This window comes from Vanellus vanellus (assembly GCF_965231255.1).
Source record: "Vanellus vanellus genome assembly, chromosome: 16".
Lineage (NCBI taxonomy): Eukaryota > Metazoa > Chordata > Aves > Charadriiformes > Charadriidae > Vanellus > Vanellus vanellus.
The window spans coordinates 8,308,895-8,333,805 of record NC_138921.1 but is presented as its reverse complement, the minus strand read 5'-3'; the positions used below and the strand labels follow the sequence as shown (position 1 = coordinate 8,333,805).

Genomic DNA, 24,911 nt, shown 5'->3' with positions numbered 1-24,911 from the left:
ACTAGATATATCAAGAAATTATTGCCTAATAGTGACTTTTCAGTAGGCTAAACAGATATCCCACATCGTTTTCTAGATTTTTCCAAAAGATATTTTCCATGGAATAGCATTTGTTTAGAACAGAACCCACGTAACATGTATTTTCTAACTGCAGTGATGGGGCATGTCAAGTTGCATGTATTATAAGACTTTGATCACTTTATTTACAGACCAATTCCTAAACCATCTTATGTTAGAATAAGGTAGGCCTCTGAATAGTTTTGAAGATTCACCAAACATCCTGTTTAAAACCATTAATAAAGTGTAATTGTCCTCCACTGGGATGGAACATCACTCTAAATGATGCTGCTGAAACTCAGAAAGCCAACAGTGATTCACGTACCAGCAAACAAATTAAGATTACTAAAACTGATAAGCACTATTTATATGAACCAATGTAACTTTAATCATACCTAGTAGAATGGTCTTGAGAAATATCCTCAAAAGAATGCAAAATATTCAGTCATTTTAATGTCCAATCTGTCTTTGTTGGTGTTTACATAGCTATAATCGCTTTTATGGAAAAACAGCATTAGAAAACTATATACTTTTAGCTACTTGAAATGAGGACAGATAGTCCAACATGAATGGGCAAGAACTTGCAACACCATTAGCCTCTCTGTTAACTCATAAGTAAATTGCGCATCTTGATACAACAGTTAATATCTACAATAGAGTGAATCAGTTGATGCAAGTTTGTAGAGTCAAGACTGATAAACAACAATAACAAAAAGCTGGACTTCTCCAGCTTGAAAGTTGAAAGTAAATTTAAGACTGTAAAGTTCATTAAATACTTGCAGTAGTCAGACACCTTCCACAATAAAAAGTTTGCTGTACACAACATCTAATCCAGAATTGTGCTAGCACCCGGTTTGTACTTAAAACATTTGTTATTAAATTGGTTAAAAGCAGAACAGACAAACCATATTTCACAAACCCCAGCTTCACCATTTATACTTAAATTATTTCTACAAATGTCATCTATTTAAGAACGTAATATAGGTTGCCTTTTCACTAGGAGACTGTGGCAAACTAGTTACACAAACAAGTCTTTTGTACGTGAACAGGTCTTAAGTCAGTGGTTAATGCCTAATGTGATAGAAGTGGACAAAGATATTCCATACTTAAATTTGCATATTGGAAAAATACAGTAGTGATAAATCTGATGCATAGCTGTAGATATTAATAGCTATTCAACTCTTAAATATGAGGTTTGATTTTTGCTCTTGTGCTTGTCACTTTTCACAACTTCAGGAACAATTTCCTTATATAATCGCACAAGCTGCTTCCTCGAGAGCACCTTGTTTTCACATGAACTACAATCTGAGAAATCACTTACATGTACAATCCGCTCTACAGCTGCTTAGTTCAAACTTTCCCTCATCAAGCAAAATAATTCTGATCTGTTGCAGTTAGTTCTTGTTATCTCCTGACTCTGAAAATGATAAGTTGTCAAAGATTTAGTTAGGGTTAATGAAAGACTGGTTAATTCCTCTTATTTCTATTTTAAAGAGTAATTCTAGCTAAATCTATTTAGGAAGACCTTTAAGGTAAATCCTAAATAAACAATCATAAAAGCAAAAATTAAAAAAAATTCCTTTATACACACCTCACTTCACTAAGCTAGGGCAAGTTTACACATAAACAACACCTCAGCAATTTAAGAACACTTTGACATTAGTTTAGCTAATCAAAATTAAGACACTAGCTTGCCATAGACACCTTAGAAAATACAGCTTGCTTGAAACAAGCTGAACCAGCCAGAACAGATAGGTGTACTGGGAACAGAAGGGCATAAATGAAGACAGCTACAGAGATTTAACCAGAAAGAGGTTTGGGTTTGTTTTAACTAACCACACCACTGTTTAAATACTCAGTCTTGAAAGCTGATGGCAATCTGTACAGGAGATTGAAAAAAAAAAAAAAAAAACAAACCACCCAAAAAAAAAAAGCAGTTCATAATGTATGTTATCTCCCCCACAATCTCCCTTTCTACACAAATAGTTGCAATTCAATATTAATAAGGTATTAAGTTGAGTTTTCTGAACTCTGAATCAGATAGTCTTGTCTTTAGAGAAAAGTTTCTAGTAACATTAAACTTTTTAATTAAGTTATTGAAGGGAATGCATGGAGATGCAGCAGCATAAGACAGAGCATTTCTGTTGTGGGAAGTCAGAGTTCTGCATGCCTCATCATTAGCCATGAAGCACAGCATCCACACCTTCTGGACCCGAGACTCTCAAACTGGCAAATCCATACTCCTAACTAGTACAGTTGGCTTGGGCTGCAGGCGCTCCTTCACAGGCAGGGAAGTACTGCCCCGGCTGCAGATGCTTCCCAAATCAAATACCTCCCCACAGAATACTGAGAAAAGAGATGGTATACTTGCAAACCTCACCCCTCCGCTGCACAGCCCTATCAGAATTCTTTCTATTATAAAGGTATACATACAAATTAATCCCTCATTTTTCAGCTACATCCTTCCAATTTTTAAGTTAAACAAGTTCCAAGACATTTAGTAACACATTTGAAAGAACTATTCAGACTTTGCCCTTTACATACAGGTATGTCTTGAGCGTGTTTTATCAAAAATAATAAAGATTCACAACATTCTCATGTCTGCACAGTGTTGAGAAGATTTTAATTTTCTAAGTTTTGGTATCACAGAGAACTTGTGTTTGATACATGCTACCTTAATTACACAGGGGAAAAAAAAAAAAAAATCATCATTTACAGTGTTAAAATACAGTAAATTGGGGTGTTTGCAATTTGTGAATGAGACATTTAGTATCACTAATACAAGCTTATTCCTGGAGAAAAAAACCCAACCTACTAGTGTTGCCTTCAAAATAATTAACACAGGATTTAGAGAGAACTATTTTTAATTTCTTCTTATAATAAAAAACACCTTGTTTACTTTTAAAAACCCTTAATTACCTGTTAAGACACTATTTCGATGCTCATCAAAATGTAACTGTTTCTAAGTTAAATTCATGGTTCAGGTGTCCTCAGACATCCATCCAGTTTTATGCACACAAAACCACTAGTACCAACAAAGGCTGGGTTAAGCCTGGCTATTGAAGCAAGCAGAATTTGTACAAATTGCAGACTTTAGCACCTGTGAATGCTTTACTGATCATCTCAGTTTCCATTTTTACAAAAAAATGGATCAAAACCTCTTAAAAATCTTTACTTGTTCCTTCTGAAAGATTCAGCCATATTTTCAGTAACGCTGTTACTGAAGTTAGAAGTGCTTTATTCTCTAGTCAGCTGCATTAACAAAACCACATTCTCCATTATTTTAGTCTACATTTAAACATGCTAGGAGTCACCTTGCCTCACCAGGAGTAAAAGGGAGAGTAGCCACTATTCAACTGCAGGTGTTAAGATAGCCTAGAACTCAATTTGTCTCTAGAATCCTAGAGACAAATTAAGTCTCAACACACCCCTATAACGTACAAAAATTAAAGAGTCAGTGAATTTCTGTACTGTATCTGAACAATGACTACAAAAGTTTCTGCATGATCCATTTTTACTACGACACAGTACCTTCAAACAGGTTCAGATATTTAAGTCACCTGAAATTATTGCCATTTCAGAAACAAGTATAAGGCAATTGACATATTTTAGTAGTTGCCCACAAATTCAGGAAGGACTATTTTGTCAAAGGACTATTTCCATTTTTGAGCCAAGTTATTATTTCAAGATTCTCTATTGCCTGACAAGACAGGTTCGGTTCTATCATCTCAATAACCCTGTTAACAGCGAGGATGGTGGGAAAGCACGAATGCCTGGTGACCTGGGCAGGGGGGACAAGACAACACATCAGCTAAAATTCTAGAATACTAAGTATACAGAAAGCTACAAAAACATTTCAAGGACATTCCTTGGTAGTCTATGTTACATACAGGAAAGTTTATCATTAGAATGACTTTCACAAATAAAGCCTTATTTCACTGAGATCAACTTTAAAAATACTTACTGCTTTTTAATTTGTAGAACAGCACTCCTATGGCTTCTAAAGTGACACTGACTACTCATCCTTTAGTTTAGGAGACTAAGACATTCTTCAGCCAAATGCTATCCAGAGAAATTATTTTACTTAGTGGTCCCTCATAACTTGGGTCTTTGAGATTGCAGACTTGCGTTACGGATGGTTGTGATCCATGAACTGTAAGCATGGATCAGTTAACCTAAACAGGAATGGAAATGTCTTGAAATCATTTAAGCATGCATGAATAAGCAAAGAGGGGAAGAAGAAAAGGTAATAATATTAAGCAGTTTTTAATATCTAAGATTAAGACAAATGAAGTCATTCAAGTGTTTCCTCCCCTCTTCTATACAGTGCTTGACAGTGAAATCAAACTCACCCATTTTGCTGCATCACTTTGCCCCTGCAGGCTAAAAATGCATTCCCAGTAAGAGTTCTTTAAATAAAAAGCAAATCCTTTAAATGAAAATTTACATTTATTTTGAAATTTTTAAATGTCATTTCTATCAATTTAGACACACTGTTTGACATTATCAGATCAGAGAATTTACAGTGACTCACGGATCAAGATTTGGCTTTTACATTCAAATGTTAAGTAGTTCAGAATAGCTTTGTCTTGTTATTTCCAAACCAGAAACACTAAAGAGCATTTTATTTTGCCTTTCAACCATTTGTTAATTAACAGACTTGATATCTGCTGTACTTGAAGGGGAACATGCAGAACACCAAAGGAATTATTTTGTTCGAATGAAGCGAGTACCTTAATTACAGTTCCAGATTTAAGACTAGTTCATTGTAGCATCAAAGGCAGTGCTAAGTAGAAAGACAAGATTTTTTTAAAAAATATATTTTCCTCAGGTAGACTGCAAAGCCTGACCTACTTGGAAAGCCTCTTTATGAAGATAGTAGGGTCTTGCCATCCAATGTTAACATCCTACAGTCTTAAAATTTAGCAAGCTTTGTTCAGTTTTCATAACTGTTTTGGAAATAGTATTACAGAATTCCATCCCTACCCTAACACTATCTTTGTATTAGTGGTTAACAACAAAATTCAATTAATCTATCAGACTCACAAATTGTGTTGATTTTATTGCTTACTATAGTTAATCTTCCTACTCTCTAGCACTAACGTGAAACCGGATAAACAGAAAATATTTGCAGGGAAGAGATTTGACCAGAATTTGCCCATTCTGGCAAGGAGAGTGTTCCTCAAGTGTGTACAACGTAATTAATTGTTCAAAAGTGAATGTCAGATTGCCTCTCTCCAAGAGGGACAGCCTCCCACCATGCATCTTAAAAGTTCAGAAACCTTCCAATTTGTAAAAACAATGCAAGCTCCAAAGCCCTGAAAAAAGGGTATAAATTTTAGAGTACAACTTTTATGATACACTGACACAGGGAATCTCATAGTAAGGTACTCAAACAGTTAATATTCCTTTGTATACACCTTGGAGTGTAAGAGGCTGCTACTGCCTTCAGTCAACAAGTTGCACATTGTGGAAAAACTGGGAATACAGCAGCAATTTTGTGCTAGTCAAGCATCTAATATTAAGAAATTCGGGGGGGGGGGGGGGGGGGGGGGGGAGGGAGGGAAGAGATTTTGTTTTCTAAGAGGAAAATACTTCTCAAGTCTCATGTAATACATTTTCTCCCCCCACCTTTATTTTCACTGTCTGATGGGACATCAATAGTGTGCCAGGAATGCTCTTATCACCTGATTCCAGAAGTCTGCTGCATTTCAAGAATCACAGGCACGTTCCCTGCTCAGGTACACACAGCAGAAAAAGTGTGAACGGGCTGTTATGTTACAGTTTTAGAACTGTATACAGTTTAGATTGCATACAAGAAACACGTATGCAATCTTAATCTTCCCTGTTTATAAAGTCTGTTAACCTAGTTAATCCACAGGTATGATGATATGTATCTCAACACCCAATGAAACAATAAGCCTTTAAGTATATAGAAAACTCAGTTCTGTCCTCTGATGCTGTTTTCAAGTTTGTTTTATTCACTCTTTTGGATGACTATAAATAAGTGTTTCCACTATGGAAAAGAAAGTTAGCACAGTACATTTTCATGACTGGGGAATGGATTTTCTGAAGACATCTTCAAAAGGGCAAAAGAGCTTAGAAAAAACAACCTGAATGTTGAATTCAGTTCCTTATAAAGTCCCTTGTAAAAATAAAAAAAAAAAAAAAGGAAAAAGAAAGAAAGAAAAAAGTAAAGGAAAAACTGCAAGGCCCAGGATGATTTATTGCTTTTCTTCATTTTTTTCCTTGGTCTCTTTCTTCTCAGATTCTTTGCTCTCTTCCTTTACAGAAAGCTCTTCTAGTTTTTCAGCAACTTTATCAGCACTATCATTTTTGTCTGTGCCTGCTAAGAGATTGATTAGGAAAAAAAGTTACATACAGGCAGTAATGGGTTTCCCTGTTACAAGGGAGAGTAGAGAAGTGGAGGGTAAGGGGTGTGGGGAGTGGCAGATGGTATTTAGAATAATACAAAAGTAAAGAAATTCTCCACTAAGCACTGGAATGATTAATTCCATTTCTTTTCCTTTTGTAATTACCTGAGATGTCAGAATTCAAGAAATACCACTTGCATATTTTAATCACTAAACAGTGGCCTAATCATAGTGACTGAAAAACATTTAACATTTGTTCAGCTTTACTGCTACTAGTAACAGACTCCATACAGTGTCCAGTCAAGTAAATGCCTCAAGTCCCTAGCTTCTTGTCTATTTTAACCAAAAATCAAGTCCACTTTCCCAGTCTGAAGGGGAAGTTCTTAAGACTGAAAGATTCCAATCTAAATATCTTGAAGAGCACTGACTGCAGACCACTAGTAGTCTGTGCTTTAGAAAGATGGAATTGTTTATTTTACATGGTGAGATATCTTGTCACACAGGCAATTCTATGAGGTGCATTAATCTATTTAATAGAGACCTGTGAAAAAATACTAAACTTCATACATGTTAACAACTACAAAAATTAAGTATTCTATTTGCATGATTATATATTTGTGGAATTTAGGAAGAGGAACTGGAAGGAGGAAATATCACTGTGGTTGCAGTGTTCACAGTTCATTTGTGTACTATAAACCAGAAATGCTTCTTTAGTAGACCTTCGAAAAAACAATGTCCCAACAGCAACTGTAACAGCCTTCTACAAGAAAGAAGGCAATTGTCACTCCTGTGAACTATTACTGTCGCAGACTGAAAAAGTACCTGAACTGAAGACTGCAGTTCAGCACAGAGTGAGTCTGCTAAAACACAATGATACTCCAGGGAGCTATAACCCCTCAAACAGCTAGAAAAAGTGGCATGGCACTACACTTAAGACTTTTAATCTTACCTTTCTTTGCTCTCTTGTCTACTTCATTCCTGCATTCTTCAAATTTTGCCTTGAATTTCTGTGCATCTGTTTCAGTAAAGATAGAATTTTTTTCATTAGTTTTACCTCCTTCCAACATCAAATATTTCCAATCTTGAGAAAAGATACCCGAGAAGTTGTGTAAACAAAACCTGCAGGCACTTATAAAGTAATCTAGTTTAAAATCATTCAACACACTATGCAAAGTTCTTGAATCACATCTTTGTGCAGAAGCAGTTTATTCTCTTTAGCAAGTTTATTCAAGCAGCTTATTTTGCAAAATGTTTAAAACATAATGCCAGAAGGAGCTGGTTTGTAGTTATTACAACTCCCAGCTGTCCCTAGCCTACAGGAATAAGAATATGTTGTCAGATACTGCTAATGTGACTGTCTGTGTGGGAAAGACTGAAGATTATCTTTGAACTACAATCCTTGTCAGCTACATTACTCCCTAAAAGACTTTCACATCCTTACCATAACTTAGGGTTCTTAGCATCAAGAACAGAAGATAAAGCCCATTTCATTGGTACAGCATTCAGAGTCAATACCCAAAGGCCTGGACTGAACTGCTCCTGACTACAATAGCTAAGGAAGCATAACCTTCACTATGTTTTGGCCTAAGCCACCACCTGATTTAACAGCCATTCCAAGCAATTGATCAAGTTACAGTAACGTTTCTACACAAGTAATACAAGCAATGAGACACAAAAGTGGATCAGGCAAGGTACTTTAACACCAAAACTATAAAGAAAGTAACCTGGTACACCATCTTGGTCTGACTGACCGCATGAGGTCACTGTTGCCCCACAGGAATTCAGAAGCCACTACGAAACTAGTCCAGGAAGTATTTGTATTGATTCCTTTTCAAGCATCTCAAAAAGGAAAGATACTTGAAGGGCACACTGTCATTCACCTGTCGTCTACCACAAAGGGTAAACAGGCAAAGAGGACTACTCCCTCAAGACAAAACTCTCAGTAAGCTGAACAACCTCTACCAGAAAAAGATTTTTCAAAGACGAGCAAATAGTTAAACCCCTTTAATTTCATATTTGATTAAGAAAGAAGCAAGCACTAAGCAGGTGGATCAGAAAGATTTATTTGGCTAAACTATATGACGTTGGAGACTTGAGGACAAGGAAGCAAGCAAGACATACTAAGGTCTCCCCAGACGTAGGCAAATCCATCTAGTATATACAGCCATTTTATTAGCTGTCTACCACGAGGGGAGAAGAGCGGGCTAACACACTGAACTTGTGTGGCAAATGGTAAAGCAGGAAATGCAACACCATTTTTCCTCTTTAATTTTGCTGCCTTTTTCAAGAAAAAAATGCCCCTTCTTTGATTCAATCCTAAGGAGTTGGGAAAGCTACACTGTCATTCAGCCTCACCAGCTGATCCATATGCAACTACAGACCTGCTTTCTGTTGTGGTAGTCAACATGGTCACTCCAGAAAAACCCACCAACTAGTACGCCAGTTAGGCTTGACTAGCACTTTTCACTGAGCATTCCATTTAATCAAAACAAAAGATACTAGATACTTCATTAAAAAAAAAAAAAAAACAAACAACAAATCAGATGTTCTGCTAATGCAGATGGCCCAGAAATCTCAGGTCATTACTTCCTTGCTTCTAATGCAAAAATGTAATCTTAATTACAGTTGAGCACCTGAGATAAACGAAAGCAAGCTGCATGTATTAATCTCTACCCCATAGTATTATTGCTTTTGGTTTTATTCTAATTGGCATTATGTTTGTATGAAATGGCTTAAGTTAAAAAAAGCACCTAGGGCAGAAAGCTCTATAAATATTACCAGAGACCTAATTATTACACAGTTTGTCAACACATATGGTTAAGTGATTAACTGACTTCTCTCAGTTAAAGCAGTAATCAGCTAACACTACTATGCAGTGTTAAGATACAGCATATCTACAACAGCAGTTTACAGTAGTGTTTAGACATGTAGTGTAACATAAAGAGTATACAATCAATGTAAGTTCAGTGCCAGTCCACTCACTCTCTGCATTTAAAAATCGGATTGCCAGAAGTTCAGGCTTGGGGCTTTCATCTGCAAAGTCAGCATGTGTGTTCCAGACCCATGCCCTGTCGCTCCCAGCATTAGGCTTCAGCTCCATTAAGGGTGTGACTGAAAAGAAAGCATTAAGAGATGTACACAGCACAATAGTAAATGTTTTCCACACCAGCCTCCATAAATCTTATCAACAGCTGACTGCAATGGTTATGTAAAGCACTTTACACAGAATTACTTTTGGACAAACAAAAGACAATGGTGCCCATATATATCTTTCCTTACATCCTCAAATAAAATGATGCCAGACCATTACTGTATAAAAGAATGCTAGATTCCCTATTGTTAAGAAACAGAGAGTTTGATTCAATTCTTGTTTAAAACAGATGACTATGATACTAAGAGAGATGCAGTCACTAAGGTCAATTCTGAAGAACAGTCAAATGGTTTAGGAGAAAAAGGCATCCAGACAAACAGCATTCATTCTTCTTCTGCACACTGAAAATATTACACACTACAAAAATTATTTTAAAAAAAGCATTATTACAACAATTGGTCATTAAATCAGGTTTATTTCTCTCCCATCAGTTTAAAGCTCTAATACAAGGTATTATAGAATTCTGCAGTGCTACAGATGTGCACAGCATATTTTCAATCCATTTGTTCCTTCCCAGTAAATGGAGCCCTTTCCCTCCAAGACACTATAATTACTTCACCTGACTGATTGGAGAAGTTGGAATGTTACTTCTCGCACTACTCTAAGACTTTTTATATTGCACACATGAAAAGTTTAAGCAGGGCTTTTTTTCTCCCCGACCCCTGGGTCCTTTGTTAATTTTGGGAGAAATCTGAAGAGTCTACTCATTTTGTTGCATTTCTTTAAATTTTAGAGATGAAATTACATTTTGTTTCATTCACTTAATGTTTTGCAGAGTCCTGTCTGCCTGTGAGTCAGCATAAATTCAATAAAGAAATCTATACTAAAAGCAGGTTTCCCAAGGGAAAAACAAACCCACAACTTTGGACATAAACACTATAAATTTACCAATTCTGTTTTGCACAGGTGCAACATTTATTTTCCTAAACAAAAGGTTTATTCTTACTGGTTGGTGACTACACTGCTTCCAAGTTTGCCATTTCATTTACTAAACAGGAACACCCCTGTCCTCTGAACAGTCTGACTTTCTGAAGAGATCTACCCAAAGAAAACAAACATTATTGCTTTTGATTTCAGATTTATATTAAGCTACTTCAAACAATTTATTTGAAGTTACCTAAATGTAGTTTAACTCCACAGAACACTATATACTCTTCATATAAAAACCTGAGTATTACCAAAGCAAGGAAGTAACACAGCATTACCCAATTAGTCTACTCGTTGCTAGTTGTATGGAGTCTCAAGTCTGTCTTGCTCTTTTATGTTTATTTTTATTTGAAGAGGCTCAACGGAACAAATCTCCCTTGCTCCATCAGCTCTCAATACATATTCTTTTTGAATGAGTTAGCTGAATATACCACGTTCATTTCAGTTTATTTCACAAGTAGAGAAAAGTGGCCACAGATTAGTTTAGCACCTCAGTATGTCTTCTGATGGTTAAGCAATTGCGTCTACCAATTCAAAAATTTAACTCAAAGTAGCAAGTCATTACATGATTGCATATTTCCCATTCTTTTATGAAAACAAGCCAGCATACATTAATTTCTTATATTAAACAGTATTAAGGCCTACATTTTCTACACTCTATTAAACACTAAAAAAAAAAAAAACCCACACACCAGGAGCAATCACATAATGTCTGTCTACCTCAGCTAAATTTTGAAGTGTCTTTAGAACACTATCCAAGTCTGAAGATAAAAAACAACTAAGGCTCAGCCTTGCAGGCAATCACCAAAACCAACTACAGCTTCTTTCCATTAATAAAAATAAGCACTTACTGTTTTTGAACCTTGTAGCCTTGTGCGCAGAGCAAGAGACAACTATATTTACAGTCTAATATAAGTCTGATGCCCGTTTAAAGACATACAGCAATTCTCTAGCTGCTACTAAAAAGCCACTGAGCTCATAATCTACAATGTACAATTCTACGAGCTTATTTTTTAAAAACAAAAATAAGAAGTATAACATACTATAATGGTTTGCACAGATTTTTAGGGTTTTATCCCTCCTCATGAGGAGGCGAATTGTTCCCTTCTCCTTGTGTTTCAGGAGTTTTACATCACCAGTTCCTCGTTCTTTCCATTCTGGAAGGTCATTCTCAGATGCAAATCGGAATAGCTTTGCTCGCCTTGAAGAAGAGAGAATTTAAGAAGTTAGACTGCACATAGAAACATTTATCGAAACACCATACTCAACTGAACAGTACTGCTGGTTTTTTAAAAGCCACACACAAAAAAGACAATTCCTTTTGTAAGGTTCCCTGTTCTACTTACTTCAGCATACAAATTTAGAAAATTTAATACCAAACTACTAAGAATTATGTAATCACTATACTAAAATTCAACAGGTTCTGGACGCACTTCTGGGGGATGATAAACATATTTGGTGTAGGCAACCTTTTACATTAAGCTAATTAAGAGGTTTTGCTATAGCTAGAGTTCTTATATACGTTATGAATACAACTGCTACCTCTAATCAGCAGTATTTATTAATTCCAGAAATTGAGCAGCTTGAAGCTAAGTCAAGACTCTTGTGTAAGTCCAAGCCCAATGTTTGATCAACTGTTAACAAAGTGCCTCACCCTCTAGTGTTCCTTCTAACTCTAAAAACCTAGGTGCTATTCTTAAAATCAGGAATAAAGGAAGCTTAGTGCTGCACAGCAGTGCAACATACCTGCTTCAGAACATCACTGTTTAATCTTCCAAGATGCCAGTGTGCCAAAAGAGAAACAGGAGTAGTTTGGGACGTTAGTCAGACCTGACCCAAAAGACAGTCTGATCTCTGCTATTGAGGAGTTTAAGACACTGCTATAGGAAAGGAAGCACCTGCTCACACTACAGGATATATACAAAAAAATGTTTTTCTATAAAAGCAAGGGATAGGGACTTGTAATAAGCCGGGTCCTTCAAGGGAAGGTGTCAGACGTTGGAGCAAGCTACTCTAACAGATGCTCTGATGCAGATGAACTACTCTGTTCCAAAGAAAGTCCTTCCTTCCGAGTCCAGCTGGCATTCAGTAGGTGGTTCCCCTAAGTTTAGCTATCAGAGCAACCAGCATTTGAAAAAAAGGATTCCTTTCCTCCTTCACCCTTTTGTAGATGTGAAAATGAACCACAGAGCACTGGAACTTACGCTATTGCTACAGCCCCCCCCCCCCCCCCCCCGCCAATTAAAAAATTTCTTCTTGCCATCTGATTCTGCACATCACATGTGCAGAGAGACCTAATGGTCAGAGATCTCACCATGCTACTTGTCAGAAATTGACCATCGCTTTAGTTTTTAACAGTCTGTATCAGGAAAACTCAAATCTCTCTTCTAGATGAACAATAGCACTCTGCGATTAAGTAAAAGCAGTATTTTTTAAACCTATTTAAGGCAAACACATGGATCAAATTCAAAAGACTGCTTAAGCCTTTAGCCTACATGTTTCTTCAGGCAGATCATACATCTTAAGCAAGCTATCCTGATTTGACAATAAGCCCAATCTAAGGACAAAACTAGGTTTAAGACAACAGAAAGGTACTGCCACAAATGCCTCAATACTATACTGCATCTGCTGCTTTTATTGTTTCAGTATATCATACATCACCCTTTACAACTATATCTCATTTTTTCCCTCAACATACTTGTTTTATACTGCAACCACACAATTTCAAACGTCTAATTATTATCCAAGTTAATGTTTACTTTTAGGCTAAACAATACCAAAACCAGATTCATAGTACCAGCTCCCTTTTGTTGTTCCAGACTTCAGAGTTTCTTGGGGCATTATTATCAATCATCCCCCCACTCAATCTCTGCCACCACAGTAAATACCACCCAACTTAGATTACCACTTCATACAGAGATTCCTAACAAGTTATCTAGCTTTTTATAAACACATTCAAGTGTAAGCCTAATAAACATTTAGATAGAATATTTTGTATATTACTTACATCTTAAAGAGTTCTTCCTCATCCTCTTCCAGAGTTTTTATTTCTTGCTCAGGAAGGGAAACTATGGGCTCAAACTGAGGATCGTGGTTAGAGTCATCTGCATTTTCAGTAGAAGTATCATGCTCCTCGTGTGCTTCCTGGAGAGAAGAAAAAAATATGAAAAAAAAAAAACACAACCCACAAAACTTGCTATGTACTTAAAATCTGAAGTACTCCTATCTGTGTTTACAATGAAAACTTTTGTGACTATTCAGCAATTAGATCTTAGTAACTGAAATACCCTGTAACAACAAAGAACAATTACTACAGCTGAGAACAAATGGCTTTAAAGTCAACATACTAAGGAAAAAGAAAAAAAAAGTGCTCTTGCAGTGCTAGATGTTTTAGACTGCCACTCTTATTAATTGTGCAGAGGCTTGGCCTTGGAGCAATAGCTCTTGCTTATGGAAAAATAATTTCTTCAACTATTTTTCCTATATAATGTGTTTTATACCACTAAAGCTACTATTTCTTAGTAGCTAATGACCTAACATTAATGGGAAAAAAAGAAAAAAAAAAACACCACACTACAAGACCAAAGCAATCACCCACCCCAACTTAAGGTATACATTACATCCAGAAGCTCATTATTCTAGCCTTATGTATGAGAATCACCCATAATCAAAGGTATTTTTGAAACACAGCTGCAACACTCATAAGTTTTATGTTTTCAGACTCTTTGGGGAACTTTAGGTTATAGATAAATGGCCAAAATACTAATTCCTATTTAGTTATTTAGGAATCTGCCATAGTGTTCATTAAGTTTAAGAATTGTTTTTAGCGTGTGACAAGTAAATGATAAACATCCCTAATACTTCATACATATGCACTGCTAAGAAGCATTCAGTAGAGAAGCCTAGAAGGGAGATTCATCTGCAAGTTTAATAGTTTAATGAGGCCACAAACAACTATCTCAGGTCAAGGGAACTGATTTTTTTTTTTTCTTGTTTGAATAATAGAAAAAGGAAAAACAGTCTATACATTGAAGACCCTCAAATCTTATTTTCACTGTAGCAGTCCACTCCTACAGGCTCTATTTAGAATATCCTTTACAGAGCAGGTACACACCACATGTGCATAAAGCAGCTGAAACAAAGCAGTCCATTTTTACTAAAAAGTGAAAAAAAAAAAGGGGGGTGGATGTGGCAAAAGGGAATTAGGTAAGAAATGGTACAAAATAAATTCTGGTTATGTCAACATCACACCACTTAACATTAGTTTTATGTCCCCAGTACTCCAGCATGCAAGAAAAAAAAGCAAGAACAACATTAAGTCACATCTGTTTTCAAGAAACAGGAAAAGCATTGGCCAGACTTTTACACATTGTCTCCTCCAGTAGTAAGCAGCACATCCCGTATCTTAACTCATCATCCGTTCTTCGCCTGACCAATTAATTACAGAAGCCGTAAGAAACGCATAGTTCACAACGGCCACATGTGAGAGAAAGCAGATCCCGTTATCACGATATAAGGCCACGATATAAAGCACGTGGGGCTCTCCTCCCGCCGGGCCGCGGCATGAAGGGCTCGGGTCAGCCGGGCTGGGGGAGGGGCGGGCGGGAGGGAGGAGGAAGAGAAGAAAGGAGGGAAACATGGAGCGGGATGGCCCGAAAGCGCCCGGGTCGCAGCCGGAGCCGCGGCGCCCGCCAGAGGCTCCGGCCTCCTCGCATGGGGGAAGAGAGGCCGCCGGGCGCGGGCCGCCTCGGCCTCACCAGCGGACAGGCCGCAGCAGGCACACGTGCCCAAGCCGCCTGAAACGGCCCGGCGCCCCCGGTCCCGCCGCGCCGGGCCCTCCGGCGCGGCCCACAGCGCGTCCCTCCCGGCCCCGGGCCTCGCCCGGCCTCGGGCCCTCGCCCGCCTCAGCTCGGCCGCCCCACGTACCCCCCCTCAACCCCAGCAGGCCCTCAGGCCTCTCCCCCCCGGCCGGGCCCCACCTGTTTCCGTTACTCCCCCGTCCGCCTCCCCCCTCACCGCCAGGCCTTCCCGCCTCAGCCCGCGGAACCAGAACCAGGACCGCGCCCGCTCCCCTCACCTTGGTGTCCGCCATGGGGCCGGGCTCGCTTCGCTCCGCTCCGCTCGCCGCCTGCCCGCCGCGCTTCCTGCCGCGCGCCCCCGCCCCTCCCGCCTTTACCTCATTCCCGCAGCCCGCGCCGCCGCCGCCGAAAGGCACGATGGGAAACACCCACTTTCCCTCAGCTCCCGCTCCGCCCCCGGCGCGCCGCGGCTGCCGGGCCCGGCCCCGGGAGAGCATTGGGACTTGCACCAGCACCGACCCCGGCACCGGCGCCGGTCCCAACCCCCCCGCCCGCGCCGCCGGGCCTCGGCCAGGGCCCGTCTTGCCCCCGGCGAAGCTTTTTTTTTTCGGTTGTTGCCCCGTTTTCCCGAGACGCTTCCCATCAGCCCTCGCGGCATGGCGGCGGCCGCCGCGCGTCCCGAGCCAAGATGGCGGCCACGTGCGTGACGGACGCCGGGCAGTATTTTAGTCGCCGTTATTATCATTTCTAAGGGACGCGGCTGACTCCGCACACAAGGGACGGTAGCGGTGAGGGGCAGGCATTTTAAAAGATATATATCGTCTCTCTCTCCCCCCCCCCCCATCGTTTTCCGGCGGTCCGTCGGGGACGCCGGGCGGGCCGGGGTTGCCCTGGTGTCCGGGCGGAGGGGAGGCTGGCGGGAGCATGGAGGAGGAGGGCGATCGCTGCGGCCCCGGCCGCGTCGCGGGTCCTGCGCCGGAGGCTGACGATGGCGCTGAAGTGGGGAGCAAGGCCGATGGAGGCGGGGGTGGCCCCGCAGCCTGCCCCGACGTGTACAGATACATTAAGGGAGACTTGTTCACCTCCGAGATCTATAAAGTAGAAATACAAAACCTTCCCAAGTACATCGGGTTTAATGACGTGAAAAAGTTCCTTGCCAAATACGGACTCAATCCTCACAAGATAAAACTTTTTGGGAAGCAGACGTTCGCCTTCGTGACCTTTAAGAGTGAGGAGGAGAGGGACAAGGCCATGAAAGTCCTCCATGGGGTTTTGTGGAAGAGCCGGCACCTGAGCGTGAGGCTTGCCAAGCCGAAGGCTGACCCCATTGCAAAAAAAAGGAAGAAAGAGGAGGAGGAGACGGAGCAGGGAGAGGCGAAGCGGCCGGCTCCCTCCAAAGCCAGTGGAGAGGAGCCTGTGAGCAAGCAAATCGCGGATGTTGTGACCCCGCTGTGGAACATGCCCTATGAAGAGCAGCTGGCCAAAAAGAAGCAGGAATGTGAGCAAGTGCTGCAGAAGCTGACAAAGTAATTCCCATTTGTAAAGCTACCGTAATGTTTACGAGGCTTGGCTGTATGTTGGGATATAGCTAAATTTGCACAAGTTGCTATCTCTAAAATACAGTAAGTTAGAGGTAGGTCAAAAACCAAATCGCCCAAGAAAGTAAATAAAAGATAACCTGCGATGGTAGGACCTAAAAACCGTTCCAGCTGACAAAACTTGCTATTGCCGTTCTTGGTCAGCCTCGAAAGATTGGTAAATGAAGGGGCATTGTTTTAAAGTCAGTCGTTCCATATACCTAAGCAGAAGGATATTTGTACCCTTAAATTAAAAAAAAAAACCTGGCACTGTCAAATGGTAATCAATCTGTAGAGATGGTAAATTATTATAATTTTCTCTTTAAAAATCCCCTCAAATTTTTATTCCTGGTCTTTGTAGATCAAAATGTCACTTGTATCTCCTACCTGACTCTCTTACATAGATAAAATTAGCATTCTTTTCATGCATGGGTACGTTGATAAATCTAATGCGTACCTTTATAACTACACTTAACTCTTATTTTTTCAGGTTACAGCTTTTATAAAGTTGGAGGGGGTTTGCCTGTTAAGAAATTCTTCTGGAAGAAATACTCTTCATCTGATAACCTGATACTTTTTTATGTTCTTTACGAAAAAAGGGAAAAAAAAGAGTCTTGTGCAGCTTTTAGCCTCAGTTTTTCTAAATGTGTAATTTACAATTTTTGTTTCTGATTTGGGCAGGGAAATAGGAAACAACAACAGAGCTTTGGTTCCTTGGTTGTTCCTGCAGAAACAGAAGTATAATAAATTGTGTTGTCCAGTAGAGGGAGTAAAAGCATCACCATTACAGGTAATGTAATCCTAGGTCAAGTATGGAATGGGGTTAATGAGCTTGGGGTTAAATTAGTTATTTGGTCTTAAGAGAAAGTGGACAAACTGAGCATTCGACTTCTACTTGTAATGAATGATGAATGTTAGACGTTGTTGCCTTTCATGTAAATATTGTGTGGAAATATTTACAGGAAGCAGAATAATAGTTACAATTAAATGGATAGTCTAACTTTAATATGCTGTCCCTGCAAGCTTGTACAAGCTAATACAAACATTCTTCTCTTCAAGAGGCAATATTTTGCTCGTTAACTAACACAACTTACTAATACTTTTTCGTTATTGCTGTTAGTTCTCATGCATCAAAATCCATTAATATCTTCCATATAAACTAAATGTCCTGTGTCCATTTGCAAAAACATTTAACCATATGAGGGATGTTTCAGGAGAAACTTGGCATGTACAAATAACTGCTGTGTAAATATCTTACATAACTTTATTTTAAATCTAGACCGAATATCGCAACAAATGTGAGTTCTTGATTGGGATTGGTGTAAATCAAGAAGACAAAACTGTGGGTTGTCGTCTTGGCAAATATAAGGGTGGTACATGTGCTGTAGTGGAGCCATTTGATACTATTCACATTCCTGCTATTGCCAAAAAAGTAGTAAAAGCTTTCCAAGACTACATAAGGTGAGCATAAGTAAAATGAGTTATCCATAAAGGTTTTGATATCTTACTCGAAAATATTTATAAAATTAAATATTATGAAAAGCTTAGTGTTTGTTCTGAGCTTTGAGACCTATGATATACCAGTCTCAATTTTCAGCCATTCTGTGCCTAGATCACTGGGTATTTTTCCCATGCTCTGGCTCAGCTGTTCTGAGATAGAGGGACAGAACCAGCTGGACGTAGCTTTATTGCAAGAAATGGGATGTGTAAGTCTACAATAAAAAGTTTCTGTTATTTGAGAGCTTCTTCCGCTAACTGTAAAGAAATACTCAGAAAAAGGCTTTTTAAAAGAGGAATTTGAATAACAAAGTTCAGTTGCTTCCTTGGATGAAGAGAAGAATCATCCTACAACAAGGAATAAAACAAAAGTTGTAAATTTAAGCACCAGTGCTTTTTAGAAAAAGGAGTGGTTTCTTTAAAAGGCAGTTAAATCCTCAAAAATGGAAACCTCAGAAGAATCACGAAGATGGAAAGCTTGAACTTGGTATAAAGCACAGAAGCCAATGAAGGCATTACAAAAAGTTGTGTCATTCTCTGAATGTGATGAGAAGCTGCCTATATCCTATCTATGATTTCGGATGGGTTAAAACGGGTAAGAGGATTGTGAGAAGTAGGGACAGATTCTTTTGCACTAGGAGATAGGATCTATTAATCAGTTTCTTTTTTCTTAATTAAGATGTGGAAGTCATTCTTAATCAATGTAGCCTCTGTTTGTACTTAACGTTTTTCATCACTTTGCATGATGAGCTTCTTTTGTTTCAATAAACTATTGAATGTTATGCAAAAAAGTAGTTCTCTATTTAAAGTAACTGAGCTTCTGAAAATTGCAGGTCAACTCCATACTCGGTTTACAGCCCAGAAACCTATGAAGGTCACTGGAAACAGCTCACAGTCCGTACCAGCAGGAATGGCCACATTATGGCAATTGTTTATTTTAATCCTCAGGTATTTAAGTTGATATATAATGTGCAGCACAGACACACAGCTTTAAACTTAAATAAATTTTATTTTATGAATAGTGCATGCAAAAGAGAGATAGGATAATTACTTGGTGTAATTTACCTTGCCTTACTACTCTTCTGTTTAGACTAGTCTGATCAGTGCAAATGAACAAGTAATTAATGTGCATATAGAAGGCACGTACTAAATCATACCTTGAAGTCACTAAGATGATTATTCTCCCTTCTTTCAAATGAAACCTTTAGAAATTAAGTAAAGAAGAGCTAGCTGACCTGAAAAGCTCTCTGACAAAATACTTCACAGAAGGGATGGGAAAGAGCAGCGGCGTTACTTCTCTGTACTTTGTGGAGGAAGGACAGAGGTGAGGGAGCCAACTTTGCTGTGCGGGATTTTGCTGGTGGCTGGATTTTTGGTGTTTGCAACAGGAAAGTAGGTAGTGCTTCCACACCGTTATCCTCTCTATTTCACGAAAGTAGCAGCAGTGTTCCTAATTTGATTGACAGTTATTTACCTTTTCTACAAGAGACTCTGGATATTTCCCATTCTCCTGTAGAGTTCACTGGATAAAGGCGGGCAGTTCAGTGGGCGAAGCCACCGCTAGTTGCTGGCTGTCAAGCTGTAGAGGCGTTCACTGCGGTAGATGGATATTTATTATTATCATCAAGTAACTTCTGCCTCCTTTCTTCCCTATTTTATGTGATTTTTTAATCTTCCCCTACTCTTCCACAGAGCACAAGGCTCATGCTGTCTTCATCTAGAGACAGTGGCAGTTGTACTGCTTACATCAATGGAACAATTGTACCCCGTAAGAAAAAAATGTGCAAGAAGATAATCTCTAAAAGGATGTGATAAATATTGGGCCGCTATAAATTACTGCTTAGTCTGTAGTACTGCAATTTTTAAGATAACTACAGCTTTGGTAAAAATAGTAACAAATATGTTTGTCTTTCCTTTTTTTTTTCCCCCCCCCTCTCTGTCTCCCCATGCCTTGCCCCTTTGCCTCCCTAGGAAATCTCCCAATCTAGAAGACTTACCTTTGGAGCACGTCGCTGGCGATAAGTACATATATGAAGAACTTCTTGGCCTAAAATTTAGAATTTCTCCTCATGCATTTTTCCAAGTAAGGATGATACAAAGTTGTTAATTTAACTGCATTTGCATTAATGCCCTTAAGCTTGGCTAATGCTGTGTAGCGATATGTTACATGCCTAGAGATTTAATCTTTTATATATTTGGTGTGATTAAATACCTTTGAGTATTACCTTTGGCTTTAAAAACAAACAGCGAACAAGTGTAAACTTTATGGGGGCATGTTGGAGACAACCTCTTTTTTCTTTTTACTAACTCAGTATCATTTGCCTCCTGTTGAACCGTACAGAGGACATGCAATATGCAGTTCAGAAATCTTCGTGGTACTAATTTTTGTTTGTTTTTCCAAAACTTACTTCTTCCCTTTAAAGCCACAGCAGGTAGCCTGTATTATTGAAATAGGAAGGAAATGTATTATCACTTGGTATCATAAATACGTTGAAGCTGAACTGTATTTTCTATTATTTGCCACAGATTATAGGCTACTTCTTTTTACTGACAGTGTGCTTTGCTTGTTCTTTAAGACAAAGAATATGGTCTAGAGGCACTGGTTTAGAAAGTTTATTATATACACTGCATCCTTAACCATAGTGTGTAATTACAGCATTAGGTTTAAAGCAGTGTTAACCAACAAGGTTAAAATAAAGCGTGCTGAGTGCACTGTCATGGTTATATTCTCCTGGTTTTGAATCTTTACTACTTCCTATTCAAGGAGAGGAAGTATTTTCAAACTCCAGTCTTCGCTTTATTGCTTAGCATTTTGCTTAATTATTTTGTTTGTTGGCTCCTGTAGCTTCCAAACTTTTTAGGTACTGTAGAACAAGTCATGTTTTTACTAGAACATAGATAACAAAACATTACTTCTCAGAATTGAGTGAAACTTCAACAATGGAATGGTGTGCAGGGCTAGCTCAGTTATACGGGATTTTAACTTACAGGTGAAGTTGGCTTGTTTCTTAGAAACAAGGAAAAGAAAACATGCTTTACTAAGACTCATTAAAACACGTTTAGTATTTGTGAAGAAGTAGACCTATTTGACACGTAATTTCACAGGTAAACACCCAAGCTGCAGAAGTTTTGTATACCACCATTGGGGAGTGGGCACAGCTGAGCCCCGAGAGCACTGTACTTGACATTTGCTGTGGCACAGGAACTATTGGGATTTCTCTGGCAAAGGCAAGTAACTTCTCTTCCTGGATATAATCTACTTTTAACAGATGCAGGTCTTCAGTTGTGCTTACAGAAAGAAAATACTTGATTCACTTGAAACACATTATTAATTTCTAATTAAACTGCCTGCAGCTGTTTTATCAGATCATTATGAAAGCTCACCCTTGTGTCAAGCAGCCTAAATTATTTTGAAAATAATTCAGTCAAGAGAGGCAGTAGTTCTGTAGGACAGCCAAAATTTACCAGAATCTATCCACCTAACTGATGAATAACTGTTTCTTGTATCATTTTTAGAGTGGAGCTTGCTAGACCATATAAGGAAGTCTGCCCCCCTCCCCCAAAAAAGACGCCAGCCTAACTGGAGTCTTGTGACGTACAGCTTGAGATAAACGGTGTTCGTCCCACAGTTTTACTCTAGAAAGTCCCACTTTATTTGCACAGGTCCCTTCGCACCCTTTTTCTGGCTGCAAGGCACTAATTCTCTGAGCAGGTACTGGTCAGCATTTGTGCCTAGTAGTGAATTGCTGATGCTATGAATAGCGGTTACATTTACGTACCACAAACAGCTCTCTTTCCCTTCATTCTACAGAAAGTAAAGAAAGTGATTGGAATTGAACTCTGCCAAGAGGCTGTGCAGGACGCCAAAGTGAATGCCCAGATTAACGGTTAGTTAAGCTAAAACACCAAGATCTTTGTTTGTTAAGAACTACAGTAGTTGTATAGCAAGTTCCTCTTTACATTATCTAAGCAGCTTGGAATTACATGTTGTTGATAGTAATCTTGTCCATTTTAAATATTTAATCTCCCTTGAAAACAAATACTATGTTAATCTGCGAGATCAATTTTCCTGCTTTTTTTCCTCCCTCCAAAAATAAACCATTTCAGTGTAAAAGTGAGATGAAGCCACAGTTGCCCTCATAAATAAAACATTAACAGTAGCTATTTTTTGGTGGGGTTTTGCTTTAGTTCAGATAATGGAAGATGCTGCAGTTACTGTTGTTTAACTGATCAGAAGTACCAGTGATTGTTTAAATTACACTGATTTCAGGGTAGACTAAACAACTTGTAGTTTCTAAGACATAAGAACTAAAAGATGCTTTGACTGGATAAGTACTCTGAAAATGTCTTGTAATTTTTTACAGAACTGAATAATATTGAATTTCATTGTGGGAAGGCTGAAGATATTGTTCCTTCCCTAATTAACATATTAGCACCTCAGAACCTAATTACTATTGTGGATCCACCACGAGCAGGACTGCGTAAGTTTGCCTTCTCTTACGTTTTAACTCTCTTCTCCCAATCGGTGTTCGGTGGTGAACCTAAGCAAGCGCCAATGGGATAAATTAAGCGGGAGGCTTCAGGCGTAGCTCAAAGCAGCAGGGTAGTGCAGCAGTTTGGTTCTGGCATGTTTCTGCGAGTCTGGTGATGCGTACAGAGCTAGTGAACAGCTGTCTTTGTTTTGCTCACCCAGATTCCAAGGTAATTCTCGCTATAAGAAGAGCTGAACATTTGAAGAAGCTCATCTATGTGTCCTGCAATCCCAGAGCTGCAATGAATAACTTTGTGGAGTGAGTATTTCTTGCATTAAGTTAACCAAGTAAATGGGACAAGAAGAAAAGTATGTGCTTCTTGGGGAGGGGGACCATCCTTGGATTTTTAAGCCGTACTCATTGAGGTTTACCTGTCCCCAGAACCAGCTGACAGCTGCTGCACAGCAAGCTGGGAACTGTATTACCCAATACACAAATAATAATGGAAATATTAGGGGTAGTGAATAACCCTATCATGGAGATGAGGTTTGGGGAAGAAAAACCTCTCTTAGAAGAGTAGCAGTGATGAACAGTACAGTGACATGTTCATGGTGTTCTTCCTCCCCTTTCCCATCAAGCCTTTGCCGGGCCCCTTCCAACAGAGTGAAAGGAGCCTCCTTCCGCCCCATTAAAGCGATGGCCGTGGACCTCTTCCCGCAGACCAGGCACTGTGAGTTACTGATATTCTTCGAAAGGGTCGACTATGTGAATGGGAGCTCTGCTGAAGCAACGCCTGGTGCTGCTCAAACCTCAGCAGCGGGATTTGACTCGGCATGCATGGATGGCACTGACCTGCCAAATGGCGACGGGAGCCAGGCAACTTCTGTACGTGCAGATCCTGCGCTTGAAGAGAAGGAATTGATTTAACTCCTGAGAGATGCTCTCCAGAAACTACTTTTGTTTGTTAACTGCTTCAATAACACTGTTTCTGTAACATCCAGGTAATAAATCTCTGTACAACAGAGTAGTTGCAAGGCTTCCAAGTTATTTCATCATAATGAAATTTAACTTAAATTAGTGTCTACTGTCAGGTCATATGCTGCTTTTCTCCTCCTACCCTCAGGGAGATTTAGGTGAGTGAAGTAATATATATGGTGGTCTTACTCTTTAAACAGTTGAAACAGCTTTAAATAAAAGTATTCTGCAACTATATTCAGATACAGCTATTTGAAATCTGGGCTGATTTTTAAAGCAACGCTGTCCCTTCCAGTGCGAGTATAACACACCACACTCGCAGCATTAGCGAGTAGCTGCTACTCGCCACCCACCAGCAAGGAGGGCCCTGCACAGGAACCGACAGCAGTACCCAGGTCCCAGAGCCGGTAATCTTGTTACAGGGACCTACAACTGCCCGTACTACCTTTTTCCCGCTCTGCTAGCCTGTCTCAACAGTGCCGTGTCTTTTGAGTAAGCTAGGAAACATTCAGCAATCTTAAACCTTCGTAAACCGTTCACTTGCTAAAAATCATCACTAGGAAGCAACAAACTTGTATTCTAATAAAAATGCTACAATTTCTAAAGCAGCGATGACTTTGCTCTAGGCATACCCTCACCAGAAAAAAATTACAGCCAGAAATGAACTGTGCAGACACCAGTGGGGGCCATCCAGCGTGGCAGGAGGAAGCAAGAAATTTTTCATTTTTGATAGGCTGATTTTCCTCTCAGCCTGTTAGTAACTCTGCGGACGTGGAAACCATGAGTCAAGCGATCGCTAGGAAGTCCTGTAGACCCACTGAGGCTTTTTGGTGCTGTAGTAGCTTTACAAAAGCTAACCTCAGCCTCATGGAAAATACAGTTATGGAAGAGTGGCATCTAATTCAGTCATTACTGAAGAATGAGAAAGCAAGAGGAGCATAACCTCAGCTTATTCAGCGTTTGAGGTCATAACTGAAGTATCCTTTTGGACACATTCTGTCTTTCTACCAAACCTCTACCTTAGACTCATGGATCTTATCCTGGGTATTTTCCCAACCACCTCAGAGCCCTGTGCAGCAGAA

At 39.4% G+C, this 24,911-nt stretch overlaps 2 protein-coding genes across 2 annotated transcripts; one reads left to right on the top strand and one right to left on the bottom strand.

Moving 5' to 3' along the window:
- Positions 1–4,455: 4,455 nt before the first annotated feature.
- On the bottom strand, positions 4,456–15,679 carry RANBP1 (RAN binding protein 1). The gene is made up of 6 exons (XM_082491576.1): positions 15,587–15,679; positions 13,517–13,653; positions 11,553–11,710; positions 9,414–9,542; positions 7,381–7,446; positions 4,456–6,406 (listed from the first exon to the last, which is right to left on the bottom strand). The coding sequence occupies exons 1-6, from the start codon at positions 15,599–15,601 to the stop codon at positions 6,282–6,284; spliced, it is 630 nt and encodes a 209-aa protein (XP_082347702.1). The 5' UTR covers positions 15,602–15,679; the 3' UTR covers positions 4,456–6,281.
- A 553-nt stretch (positions 15,680–16,232) lies between these two features.
- Positions 16,233–24,085, top strand: TRMT2A (tRNA methyltransferase 2 homolog A; the record flags this gene model as incomplete). Its single annotated transcript, XM_082491756.1, has 11 exons — positions 16,233–16,834; positions 17,567–17,675; positions 18,165–18,346; positions 19,216–19,330; positions 19,591–19,706; positions 20,354–20,465; positions 21,488–21,610; positions 22,194–22,269; positions 22,747–22,863; positions 23,076–23,172; positions 23,493–24,085. 11 exons carry the CDS (start codon positions 16,233–16,235, stop codon positions 23,779–23,781), a joined length of 1,938 nt encoding a protein of 645 aa, XP_082347882.1. The 3' UTR covers positions 23,782–24,085.
- Positions 24,086–24,911: the final 826 nt, after the last annotated feature.